This window comes from Dasypus novemcinctus, chromosome 15 (genome assembly GCF_030445035.2).
Source record: "Dasypus novemcinctus isolate mDasNov1 chromosome 15, mDasNov1.1.hap2, whole genome shotgun sequence".
NCBI lineage: Eukaryota > Metazoa > Chordata > Mammalia > Cingulata > Dasypodidae > Dasypus > Dasypus novemcinctus.
Window position 1 is genome coordinate 88,913,134 of NC_080687.1, and position 12,912 is coordinate 88,926,045.

Consider the following 12,912-nt stretch of genomic DNA (forward strand, 5'->3'; position numbering starts at 1 on the left):
ACGCTATTCCATTTCATCATTACAAGATGAGGATGAAATGATTGTTCATATATGGTTACAACTCAGAGCAGGTAAATAACCTATAGAAATTCACATACTAAGAAAGTAGCACAACCCAATTTAAAAAATAATTTCTACTCCAAGGAATAGCTTCCCTATAGAACACAAACTACATAAAAGTCTTCCTTAAGTCTATCAAGCATGGATAGTATTTCTCACCTCTGAAGTTTATAGTAAAAATTAGCTATGTACACAATTTGAAGAAACCCAGAAATCAGAAAAAAATAATATTTTCTTTTGTTTTCAATTATGTACCCATGGTATATAAATTAGTATGGGCCTATTTTGCAAATTTTTATCCAGACAATTATAACAACCTGTTGAAGAATTTATTGTCATTAGTTTCACCCTCCGAGAAGGATACCTGCCCATTAAAATAATATGACTAGGCATAACCACTAAATAAAAAACATAAAAATAAATGTTCCAGGGAAGCAGCTGTGGCCCAGTCAGTTGGGCTCCTGTCTACCATATGGGAGGCCCTGGGTTCGCGTCCCGGGGCCTCCTTGTGAAGGCAGGCATGCAGACTTGCCCACATGCTGTGGCGTGCCGCCTGGCCCGCAAGTGCCACAGAGAGCCAACTCTACTCAAAAGGTAAGCAATTGCTCAAGAGTTAGGGCAGGAAAGCTGAGATAAATCCCTCTGAGCACTCTTGGCCTTCACTGAAGTGGCCTGAGGGCTGGGAGCAGGACAACAGGACAAGAGAGATTTCAGGTGCAGAATGCCAAATACAGGACTAGATGGCAAAGGGAACACGATTAACCATGGTTTGTAGAGTTGGAGGATGGGCTTTAAATCATAAAAAGAACTCTGGAATCTGACCAGAACTCAGATCCAAAACCATGCTGAAGAGAAAGTCCTGATCCCTTCCTTAAAATATTTGAAGCCAGAGATAAAGAAAATATATCTAAAGCTACCACAAAGCACACTTCCAGCTCAACGAGATAACACTAATTCAGCACACACACACACACACACACACACACAGTGGAGTCATAGCAGATGAAAAGACATGTCGTTTTCTAGGGAAAATATTATTTACTTAAATATTGTCTAGCATACAATTAAAAATTATGACATAGAAAAGCAATAAAATGTGATCCATGGTCAAGAAAGAGAAAAGTCAATAGTCCTAAAAATGGCCCAGGTGTTAGAATTATTAGACTATGAAAAATATATTTAAAAGATCTTCTGAAAAAGGTGAACGGTATATATGTCTTTAGGCATGCAGGATGGAAAATATGAAGAAAATTCAAATGGAAATGGTAGAAATGAAAAATATAATAAGTGAAACGAATGAATCATCAGATGTATTTTCCAAACAAAGATGTACTTTAACAAACAAAGTAGAGGAGATAATTGGTGGATCTCAAGACAAATCAATATAAATTATCTAAAATAACACACACACACAATGTGAATCAAAGAGTGAAAACAGTGTCAAAAATCTGTGAAACCACAATAAATATTATAAAAATGTAATTCGAGTCCCAGAAGGAGAAAGGCAAAAAATGGTGTATAAAAAATATTTGAAGACGTTATGGCCACAAATTTTCCAAAACTGAAAGTCATAAACCACAGATTCAAAATGCTCAGAGAACTGAAAGAAGATATATTCAACAAAAATCACACCTACACCTACGTACATCAAAGCCAAACTGCTGCTAAAAAAGACGAAGAAGATGATAAAGAAAAAGATAAGGAAAACTTAAATGTAGATAAAGACAAATTACAAACAGGGACACAACAATAAATTTTACAGCTGACATTTCTTTAGAAATAGTGGAAGCCAGAGGACAATGAAATGACATCTTTAAAGTACTGAAAGAAAAACAAAAAACACTGACATTACACAGTCAACAAAAATATCCTTTGAAAATGAAAGCAAATTAAAGACATTTTCAGACACACAAAAGCTGTGATAATTCAAACCTGCACTAAAAGAAATGTTAAAAGAAGTCCTTGTGACTGAGCAGAAATGTTACCAGATGGATGCCTGAAGATTCAGGAAAAAATGAAGAGCAGCATTAAGCATTAAAATATGGGTAAATATTAAAAACCTGAAAAGTTATCTTTCTTTTATTCATATATACTTAAATTCTTTGAAAGATTTGACTGTTTAAAGCAAAAAATAATAATAAATATGGTGTTTTTAGCATATATACAATCAAAATGTATAACAAGAGCATAAAGATTGTGGAGGTGTAAATGAATGTATCATGTTAAGAAGTTTTTGCATGGCTCCTAAAGTGAATTAATTACTATTTGAAAGTAGACTATGACAAATTAAAGGTATCAATTGTAATCTTTAAATTGCAATGATAGTTACTAGCCACACTTGGTATTTAAATATGAATTTTAATAAATGAAAATAAAATTTCAGATTATTTTCTTCAGTTGTATTAGCCACATTTTTGAGTGCTTAATAACTATCTGAGACCAGTGGGTACTATACTGCATAGGATAGCTATAGATAATTCCCATCACTTCATAAAGTTCTTTTGGACAGAACTACTCTATAAAAAGGGATGGAACTAAAAAGCAAATGGAGGAAACAAAATAAAATGCATCATCCAGAGAAGGCAAGAAGAGATGTCTACAAAAGCAAAAGATGTGACAAAGAAAAAGCAAAGATCAAGATGGTAGATTTAAATACAACCACGTCAATAATTAAGTTAATTGTAAATACACTGAATACTTCAATTCAAAAAAAGACCTTCTCAGAATGGAAAAACAAACTGTACAAGAAACATACTTTGAATATAAAGATACAAATTAGCTAAAAGCAAAATACTGTAAAAAGGCATACTGTGCAAACACTAAGCACAAGAAAGCTGATGTAGTTATATTAATATCAGATGAGGGAAGTGGATGTGGCTCAAGTGATAGAGCTTCCAACTACCATACTGGAGGACCTGGGTTCAATCCCTGGGGCCTGCTGGTGAAAAAGAAGAGAAAGCGTGCCTGTGCAGCAAGCCAGTGCCCATGCAAGTAACTGCGTGGTGAGCCAGGGCCTGCGTGAGTGCCTGCGTGGTAAGCCAGTGCCCTGCACAAAGTTAAGTCACGCAGCAATATGACAACACATCAAAAGAGAGACAAGGGGAGAATCAAGGTGAAGCGCAGCAGAAACCAGGAACTGAGGTGGTGCAATTAACAGGGAACCCCTCTCCCCATCAGAGGTCTCCAGGATCGAATCCTGGTGAATCCTGGAGGAGAGAGAAAATGAGAAGAGAAGACAACACAGACAGCAAAAACAGCAGGGCAGGAGGGGAAGGGGGGAAAGTAAATAAATCTTTAAAAAAAACAAAACGAAACAACAGACGAAGTAAACTTTAAGAAAAAGAATGCTACCAGAAATAAAGGCAGTAATGTATGATAATGAAAGGGACGATTCCTAAAGAAAATATAACAATTATAAATGTGCATATACTTAATTACAGATGTTTAAATTACATGAAGTAAAAAATTGATAGAATAAAGGAAAGACAAATTTAAAATTACAGTAGAAGATTTTAACACCTATTTTTCAGAAATTGATACAAAAAGTAGACAAAAAGCATTAGGCATATAAAAGACAATACTGTCAACCAACTTGAGCTAATTAATATTTATAGAATATAACACCCATCATTAGCAGAACACTCATTCTTTTCAAGTTTATGTAGAACACTCACCAGGATGTGGCCAAAGATAAGTCTCAATAATTTCAATCTCAAAGGACTGAAACCATACAGAGTATGTCCTCTGATCATAATAGTATTAAATTAGAAATGAACAACTAGAAGACAAAGGGAAAAAAAATCTGGAAGTTAAATAAACACAGCTAAATAACCCAGGATTAAAACAGAAGTCACGAAAGATATTAGAAATATTCTCAACTGAATAATACTGAAAACTTAATATATCAGACTTTGTGGGATGGAGTTGAAGCACTGTTTAAAGAGAAATTTATAGCGTAAATACTAAATTAAGAAAAAAGAAAGGTGAACAAACAAATCTAAACCTCTACCCTAAGAAATTAGACAAAACGCACTTAAAGTAAATGCAAGAAAGTAATTATTAAAGACAGAGTAGAAATCAGTGAAATAGCAAATAGACAAACAACAAAGAAGATAAACAAAGGTTAGTGCTTTAAAAAATTAATAAAATTTGTGAGCTAGTAAAACATTAAAAAGAGAAAAAGGAGAAATTAAAGAGGGGATATCACTACATATTCTACAAATACTGAAAGAAGAGTAAAGCTATATTATTAATGAAGTGTATACCAGGAAGCAGACTTGGCTCAAGAATAGGGCAGCCGCCTACCACATGGGAGGTCCACAGTTCAAACCCAGGGCCTCCTTGACCCATGTGGAGCTGGCCCACGTGCAGTTCTGATGCGCACAAGGAATGCCGTGAAACGCAGGGTGTCCCCTGCGTAAGAGAGACCCACGCGCAAGGAGTGCACCCTGTAAGGAGAGCCATCCAGCGCAAAAGAAAGTGCAGCCTGCCCAGGAGTGGCACCGCACACATGGAGAGCTGATGCAGCAAGATGACGCAACAAAAAGAGACACAAATTCCCAGTGCCACTGACAAGGATACAAGCGGACACAGAAGAACAACAGCAAATGGACACAGAGAACAGACAACTGGGGTGGGGGGGAGGGGGAAGGGAGAGAAATAAATAAAAATAAATCTTAAAAAAAAAATGTATACCAATCAATTTAAGAATTTAGATGAAATGAATCCATTCTTTAAAAAAAAAATGAATCCATTCTTTAAAGGTCTTGGAGGAAAGCATAGAATATCTTTAGAAACTTGAAGTAGGCAAAGATTTCTAAGACAAGACACAAAGAGCACTGAAAATTAAAAAACTGATAAATTGGATGTAATCAAACTTTCTGCAAACTGAAAGATACCATTGAGAAAATGAAATGGCAAGGCATAGATTGAATAAAAGTATTCATAATACCTATAACATCACAAAGGTCTTGTATCTAGAATATATGAAGAACTCTTACAAATTTATAATAAAAAGAAAAACTCAATTTTTTAAAATGAGCAAAAGACTAACACTCTTCACAAAAAGATGTACCAATGGCCAATGAGGACAGGAAGAGATCTTGAACAACATTACTCATCAGGAAAAGCAAATTAAAAACATTATTAGGGAAGCAGACTTGGCCCAATGGATGGGGCATTCGCCTACCACATGGGAGGTCCGTGGTTCAAACCCCGGGCCTCCTTGACCCATGCGGAGCTGGCCCATGCACAATGCTGATGCGCGCAAGGAGTGCCCTGCCACGCAGGGGTGTCCCCTGCATAAGGGAGCCCCACGTGCAAGGTGTGCGCCCTGTAAGGAGAGCCGTCCAGCGTGAAAGAAAGTGCAGCCTGCCCAGAAATGGTGCCACACACACGGAGAGCTGACACAACAAGATGACGCAACAAAAAGAAACACAGATTCCTGTGCCGCTGACAATAACAGAATGGTCACAGAAGAACACACAGCAAATGGACACAGAGAACAGACAACTGGGGGGGTGGGGGGAAGGGGAGAGAAATAAATAAAAAATAAATCTCAAAAAAAAAAACCATTATGAGGGAAGCAGATGTGGCTCAAGTGATTGAGCTCCTGCCTACCACATGAGAGGTCCCTGGGTCAGTTTCCAGTGCCTCCTAAAGAAGAGCGTGAGCTGGCATAAAGGCAAGTGCAGCATGTTGGTGCAACAAGATGACACAACAAGAGACACAAGAAGGAAAACATAATGAGAGACACAACAAAGCAGGGAATGGAGGGAGCTCAAGCAATTAGGCACCTCCCTCCCACATAGGAGGTCCCAGGTTCGATTTCCTTTGTCTCCCAAAGAAACAAGGAAGACAAACAGACACAGCAAATTCAGACAATGAGGGGGTAGGGAGAAATAAACAAATAAAATAAATCTTAAAAAAAAAAAAAACACCACCACTATGAGAGGTAAAGCACTAACACAATGACAAAGCAAAGACCTCTGCAAATCTAGCCCTCTATAAAAACAATGAGAACACTGGCAAATATTATCAAAATCAGCTTTTTCAGAACTCTGGAAATTTACCAAAGGTTCTTAAGAATCCAAGTAGTATTCATTCAAAAAAAGCACACGAAACTCAGTATGAACAGCTTTGTGCTGTTTTAACTTGCCTTATTCCCTACCCAATTCCACAGTTCCATGGCTGAAAACAGCCTGCAATTACAGTGGAAACCAGCAGCGTAGCAGAGGGGGCAGAATGGACTGAGAGCTCCCCAAAAGCCCCAACCCCAGAGAACTGTCAATACTTGATCTATATAATAACAACTTTAAAGCTGCATTCTCAGAACCATCTTCATTTGAAACCAACTCAAAGTTAACTGTGTGCAAAACAGCACTACCCCAAGACATTTGTTGAAAAATAATCACCAGTAATTTTTTAACATCACAGCTGCCTCAGGAAGTGATACCAGTTAGAACTAACAAGAGGCTGACCAAAACCTGTAAAGGAAAAACTGGGAATGAGATGTCCCTAGAGGGCTTTGAAAAGCTCCAACAAATTCCTGGGAATCTAGAAGGCTATACACATAGCTATGCACATGTCCAGGAAAGGGCTGAGAAGGCCCTAATCTGTCACTTCTGACTGACCTTGAGTGAGGCTCTGCACAAGCAGAAAGTGAAAGCCAAGGTACACTTGTAAACTGCCTGTCAGAGCATTAAAACCATTCCCAACATGTACACAGAGCAACTTGGAAAAGACTGAGAGACTTATTGGTTCAAGGTATTTAAGAAAACTCTGTCCAGTCACTAACTGACCACTAAGCTAACCAAGCACAGACTTCCGTGGTCATACATGACAAATACAGACTTTAGAGAAATCATGTCTAAAGAATTAAAGGAAAGTATGACTATGATGTCTCACCAAATAGAGAATGATGATTAAAAAAAATGAATTATAATAAGACCCAAATAGAAATGCTATAGTTGAAAGTAAAATCAGTGAAATGAAAAAATTCACTAGAGGACCTCAATAGCAGATGTGAGCAGAGAAAATAAGGAATCAGAAAACTTTAAGATAGGAAATTGAGATTATCCAATCTAAGGAACCAAAAGAAAAATAATGGAGAAAAGTAAAGGGCCTCAGAGATGTGTAGGACATCATCAAGTCTATCAAATACACATAATGGGATTCCCAAAAGGAGGTGGTGGGAGTGGGGGAAGGAGAAAGAATAATAATGAGGAAACATGGCCAAAAAGTTCCCAAATTTGATGAAAAACATTGATCTACATATCCAAGAGCTCAACAAATTCCAAAGAGATCCACATCTAAACATATCTAAATTAAACTGTCAAAAGTCAAAACAGAGAATTCTTGATAGCAGATCTGACCACACAGAGGGGTCCTTGATAAGATTAATAACTGACTTCTCATCAGAAATTATGAAAGTCAGAGGGAGAGGAATGGCACAAAGTGTTAAAAGAACTGTCAACCAAGAATTCTATATCCAGCAAAATTATCCTTAAAAAGCAAGGGAAAAATTAAGACATCCCAGATAAATTAAAAACTGGGAGAATCATCACACCAGGCCTGCCCTACAAGAAATCCTAAAGGTAGTGCCTTCCTTCAGGCTGAAATGAAAGGACACTGAACAATAATCTAAATCCATATGAAGAAATAAGAGCACCAGTAAAGAAAACCACAAAGGTTTTTGTGTGATCTACGTATCTTTTAAAAATAAATTAAAAATACATATTTTTTAAAAGACCAAAAAATAAAATAAAATACAGTATAAATGTACTTGTTTGTAATTCTTTTCTTCTACTATCTGACTTTAAAAACTTCATAAATTACAAAACTGTGTTAATTGGCTTTTTTAAAGTATAAAGATATAATTTGCTTTTGTTTTTGTTTTAAAGATTTATTTATTTCTCTCCCCTCCCCCACCCCGGTCTGTTCTCTGTGTCTATTTGCTGCGTCTGTTGTTGTCAGCGGCACGGGAATCTGTATTTCTTTTTTTTGCATCATCTTGTTGTGTCAGCTCTCTGTGTGTGCGGCAGCATTCCTGGGCAGACTATACTTTCTTTCGCACAGGGCGGCTCTCCTTACGGGGTGTGCTCCTTGTGCGTGGGGCTCCCCTACGTGGGGGACACCCCTGAGTGGCACGGCACTCCTTGCGCGCACAACAGCACTGCGCATGGGCCAGCTCCACACGGGTTAAGGAGGCCTGGGGTTTGAACCGCGGACCTCCCATGTGGAAGACGGACGCCCTAACCACTGGGCCAAGTCTGCTGCCTAAAGATATAATTTGTATTACAATAGTAGCACAAAGGATGTGGGAGGGAACTAAGCTATATCTAAGCAAAGTCTTATACACTATTGTAATTACGTTACTATTAATCCAAACAAGATTATTTTGAATTAAAGTGTTTTTTGTAATCCCCAGGGCAAGTACTAAGAAATTACTAAGAAAACAAACAAAGAAACAACAAAAAAAATAGTAAAAAAACAGTGGGACAGTGGAAAGCACAGAATTTAGAGCTACCTAGGTGGTACAGGCAATGGGTCTCTGTATTAGATAAAACAGAGATTGTTCCTCAAGGAGCACATAGTCAGAGAAGGAATTAGGAATTATTTCTATATAGTTCCCATGACTGGAAAACAGTCTCCAGCTTGAAACTAGATCAAAAAGGCTAAGAAATGATCTTTGTTCCTAAAGTAGTAGAAAGTCATTTTAGGAATTCTTACAAAAGAAGCAACATGATTTTGAGCAAGGAAGTGACTTTGTGTCATTAGGGAAATGAAAATCAAAACAACAATGAGATACCACTTCACACATACTAGGCTGGCTATAATAAAAGTCAGACAATAACAGGTGTTGGCTAGGATGTAGAGAAACTGCAATTCTCATAAACTGCAGGTGGGAAATAATCTGGAAAAGTTTAACAATTGCTCCAAATTTAAACAGAGTCATCATATGACCAGCAATTCCACTCCTAAGTATACATATATACCCTAATTATTGAAAACACATCCACAGAAAGCTTGTATATAAAGGTTTGTAGCAGCATTATTCATAATAACCAAAAAGTGAAAAACAATCCAGATGTCCATCAATTGATAAATGGATACATGAAATGTGGCATAACCACACAATGGAATATTATTCAGCCAAGAACAGAATAAAGTATTAATACAGGCTACAATGCAGATGAACTTCCAAACTATTATGCTAATTAAAAGAAGCCATAATAAAAGGCCACATATACTATGTCAAATATTCAGAGTAGGCAAATCTATACAGACAGAAAGTGAATTAGTGGTTGATAGTGGCTGGGAAGACAGGTGAATAGGGAGTGACTACTAACTTGCATGGGGTTTCTTTGGGGGATGATGAAAAGGTTCTAAAATTAGATAATGGTGGTGATTGTATAATTGTATGAATATACTCAAAACAACTGAATTGTACTCTTTAATGGTGGATTTATAGTATGTAAATTATATCTTAGTCAAGCTATTGTTAAAAAATAAATTCACAATGAGTTACCATTTCACCCCTAGTAGAACCATCAAAATAAAAAAGCCTAGAAATACCAGTGTTGGCAAGGATGTAAAATGGCACAATTGGCCAGAGTGTAAAATGGAACTACTTTGGAGAAATGTTTGTTGCAGTGTGGGCTGGCCCGGAGGGCCGCTGCAGGGGCGGTGTGGGCTTGGGCGGAGGGCTGCAACACACGGAGGGGCCTTCCGAGAAGGCGCTCTGGGGCCGGCAAGGTGTGGAGGACGCGCGGTAGGAAGAAGACTACTGAGGAGACCAGGATCAGTGCACAAGTCTGATTTATTCAGGAAGTACAGCGGTTAATATAGGGCGAAGACGTGGGAGGGGCAGGGGGCGTGGCCGGGGGGCGGCAGACGGCTGATAGGTTCGTGTAGGGGTGCATCACTGGTTGCATGCAGAAGACGGGGTAGCCAGGGTTCTCGGCGGCAGCGAGGCGGGGCTGTCATGGCACCGCGGTGGCCCTCGGGGAGAGGCGGGGTTAGGCCACCGAGGGGGAAGCAGGTGCAGCTGGGCAGAGGGGCGGGCAGTACGCCCGAACCCCAAGCGGAGGGCCTTAACACCCGTTCCCGCCACCCGGGTCCGACTCGCACCGGCGCCTGGAGACGAGCCGACCCTTGCTGTCGCCACGCTCCCACACGGTGCCACCCTACAAATGTTTGACAGTTTCTTATCAAATACCATATGACCTATCAATTCAACTCCTAGTTATTTGCTCAAGAGAAGTGAAAACTTATGACCATAAGACTTGAACAGTAATATTCACAGCATCTTATTCATAACACCAAAAAAACTGGAAACTATTCAAATGTCTATCAACAGGAGAACGAATAAACAAGTTGTAAAAACATACTATATGATTCAACTTATAAAAAAGCAGAAGAACAGGCAAAACCAATCTATCATTGTAGGAAAAAAAGACAGTGGTTTCCAGGGCAAGATAGAGGAGAAGGGGCATAAGAGAACATTCTGAGGTGATGAAAATAATTTTGTTTTGTGTGGTGGTTACACAAGTTTATAAAAATATAAAAACCAATCAGAATGAATATTTAAAATCTGTGAATTTTATTGTTGTAAATTTATCTTGATTTTAAAAAACAGTGATAAGTGTTTCTAAATAAATTCATAGGTAAGGGTTAAGATGTCCAGGATATGTCTTAAATACTATAGAATAAAAAGTGGGTTAGGTAAAACAAGACTGGCATAATACTGATAAATGTTGGAGCTGGATGATAATACATCAGGATTTATCCTATCCACTCTCGTTTTATGTATGTTTGAAAACGCCTGTAAAGAAAAGTTAAAACAAACAAAAAAAAGTAGTTTCTTACTGTAATTCTGTGGTACAAGTTCAGGGCTTTTAGGAGTTTTCAACTTGTAGGATACATCTCCAATACTGACTGTATCACCTAAAAAGAAAATAAAGAAACACAGCCATTAAAAAGAGACAAATGAGAAAACCACACCCTGAACCTCTGGCAACAATGATTCTCCTGATTTACAGAGGAGAATGTCACAGAAGTATAGAAATGTATCCTGAATCTGTCTGTATAAGGTACCAGAACCTCTGCTCTGAACTTCTAACCAAAGTATAAGTTATATAAAGGAGAAATAGGGCAAGAGTGAAATTCACAATTTAAATGTTAGGTTATCAAAAATGAAAAAATAAAGTACAATACAATATATTATCCAGCTTTTTTTCCCCACTACTAGCAAGGCTAACATGGTCAACAACAATACAGAAGGACATATTTTGTTTTAGATCATCCAAAGCATCAATATGGCAGAATCTTTAACATGTAGCCTCAATCTTTTTACATCTTTACAGATACACCAGCAATTTCAGATTTTACTACCAGCAATTTCAAGTTATCCAGAAACAAATTCCAAAAGTTCAACTTTCCTTGGCGAATTAAAAGGAAAAATCACCAGTAGCATCTCTGCAAAGAATTCCTATATGAAATAAGCAAAACAGAAAAAATCCGCAGTAATTTCTCCACGGTTCTAGTTTTTTAAAGTAACAATTTCTGGCTGATCTTCTGAAGTGCGGGATTAGATACCAAACCAGTCTCTCTATGCTTCACTCTCCCCAACAGCAAAATAGCCATGTTAATACCATCTACACCTGGAACCAAACTTGGAAAGGGCTCAAAGGCACTCAGATAAAAAGTAGTACAAAACACATTTCAGCATTGACAGTTCAGAACTAGTGAGGTTTCCGGGAGATTAAGGTCTTAAATATAATATGTAATAATAATTAACCAACACTTGTTGAATGCTTACTATCATCTAAGTACATATTCCCCAAATAAACTTGTGGGACAGAGATTTTACAAATAAGGACAGTTTATAAATCTCTGAAAAGAGTTTTTATAAATGACGAAGTTTATTACAGGTGTGGTAAATTAAGAGAGAAAATAAGCTAAATCTTTGCCAGCCCAAAATTAGCAACCAGAATAAGGTATAGCAAAGCACATTGAGGACAAAAACCCAAAAGGCTGCAACCTTCCTAACCCATCAGACCTCCTGGGTGTCCCCCTCTCCAACATCCCATCTACTGGGTCTCCATGCAGGCTATCACAGTGATTCTCAAGGAAGGTCCCTGGGCCACCAGCATCAGCATCACCAGGAAACTTGTTAGAAATGCAAATTCTCAGGCACCACCCTGACCTACTGAATCAAAAATTCAAAAGGAGGGGAGGGCAGGGCAAGATGGCATCTGAGTAAGTACATGGTCTTCATCTCTCTTACAAAGGACCGGCTGTATGGTGACGGAGTCCTACCAGAGCAGGCTGTTTCAGGAACCCACAGGGCAGGAGGTGTCTAGACATCGATCTGGAGAGACTGCAGAACTGGTGTTTGCTCAAGGTAGAACTGCGGGTTTCTAACACTGAACTCAGAAGCCGTGGGAAGGTAAATCCCTTCTCTCTAGGGCTAAGAGCCACGTTGCTCACTGAGAACTGCAGGGACGGGGAGGGGGTGGCGGGGGGGCAGAGTCTCCAAGCCCCGTTTGGACGGTTGAACCCCAAGCCTGTGTCCCCTCAACCCCCGCAGCCCACGTTTCACAGACCTACATTCCCAAAGTCCACATTATCCCTGGTCCCTGTTTTCCAAGCCCAGCACTCCGGGAAATCCGGCATTGCCCTACCCCTCTAGTCGCAGACTAACCCGGGAGTGGGAGAGTTTAGGTGGGAGGTGCAGAGGGGCCAAGGACTGCAGGTTCAATTTTCTGGTCCCCCTTTTATTGAGTTTGGAGGAGCATATCAGCTGACTTGAGGAAAGCCTAGGAAGAGAGAAGAGGCAAATCCACTGAG

General features: G+C 38.9%; 1 protein-coding gene across 1 annotated transcript in view; it reads right to left on the reverse strand.

Moving 5' to 3' along the window:
- VWA8 (von Willebrand factor A domain containing 8) overlaps positions 1–12,912 on the reverse strand; it is a 429,880-nt gene that overhangs the window by 392,109 nt on the left and 24,859 nt on the right. The window contains exon 2 of the mRNA XM_058276628.2: positions 10,930–11,007. Coding sequence (XP_058132611.1) covers positions 10,930–11,007 — 78 coding nt within the window. The remainder of the gene's footprint in view (positions 1–10,929; positions 11,008–12,912) is intronic.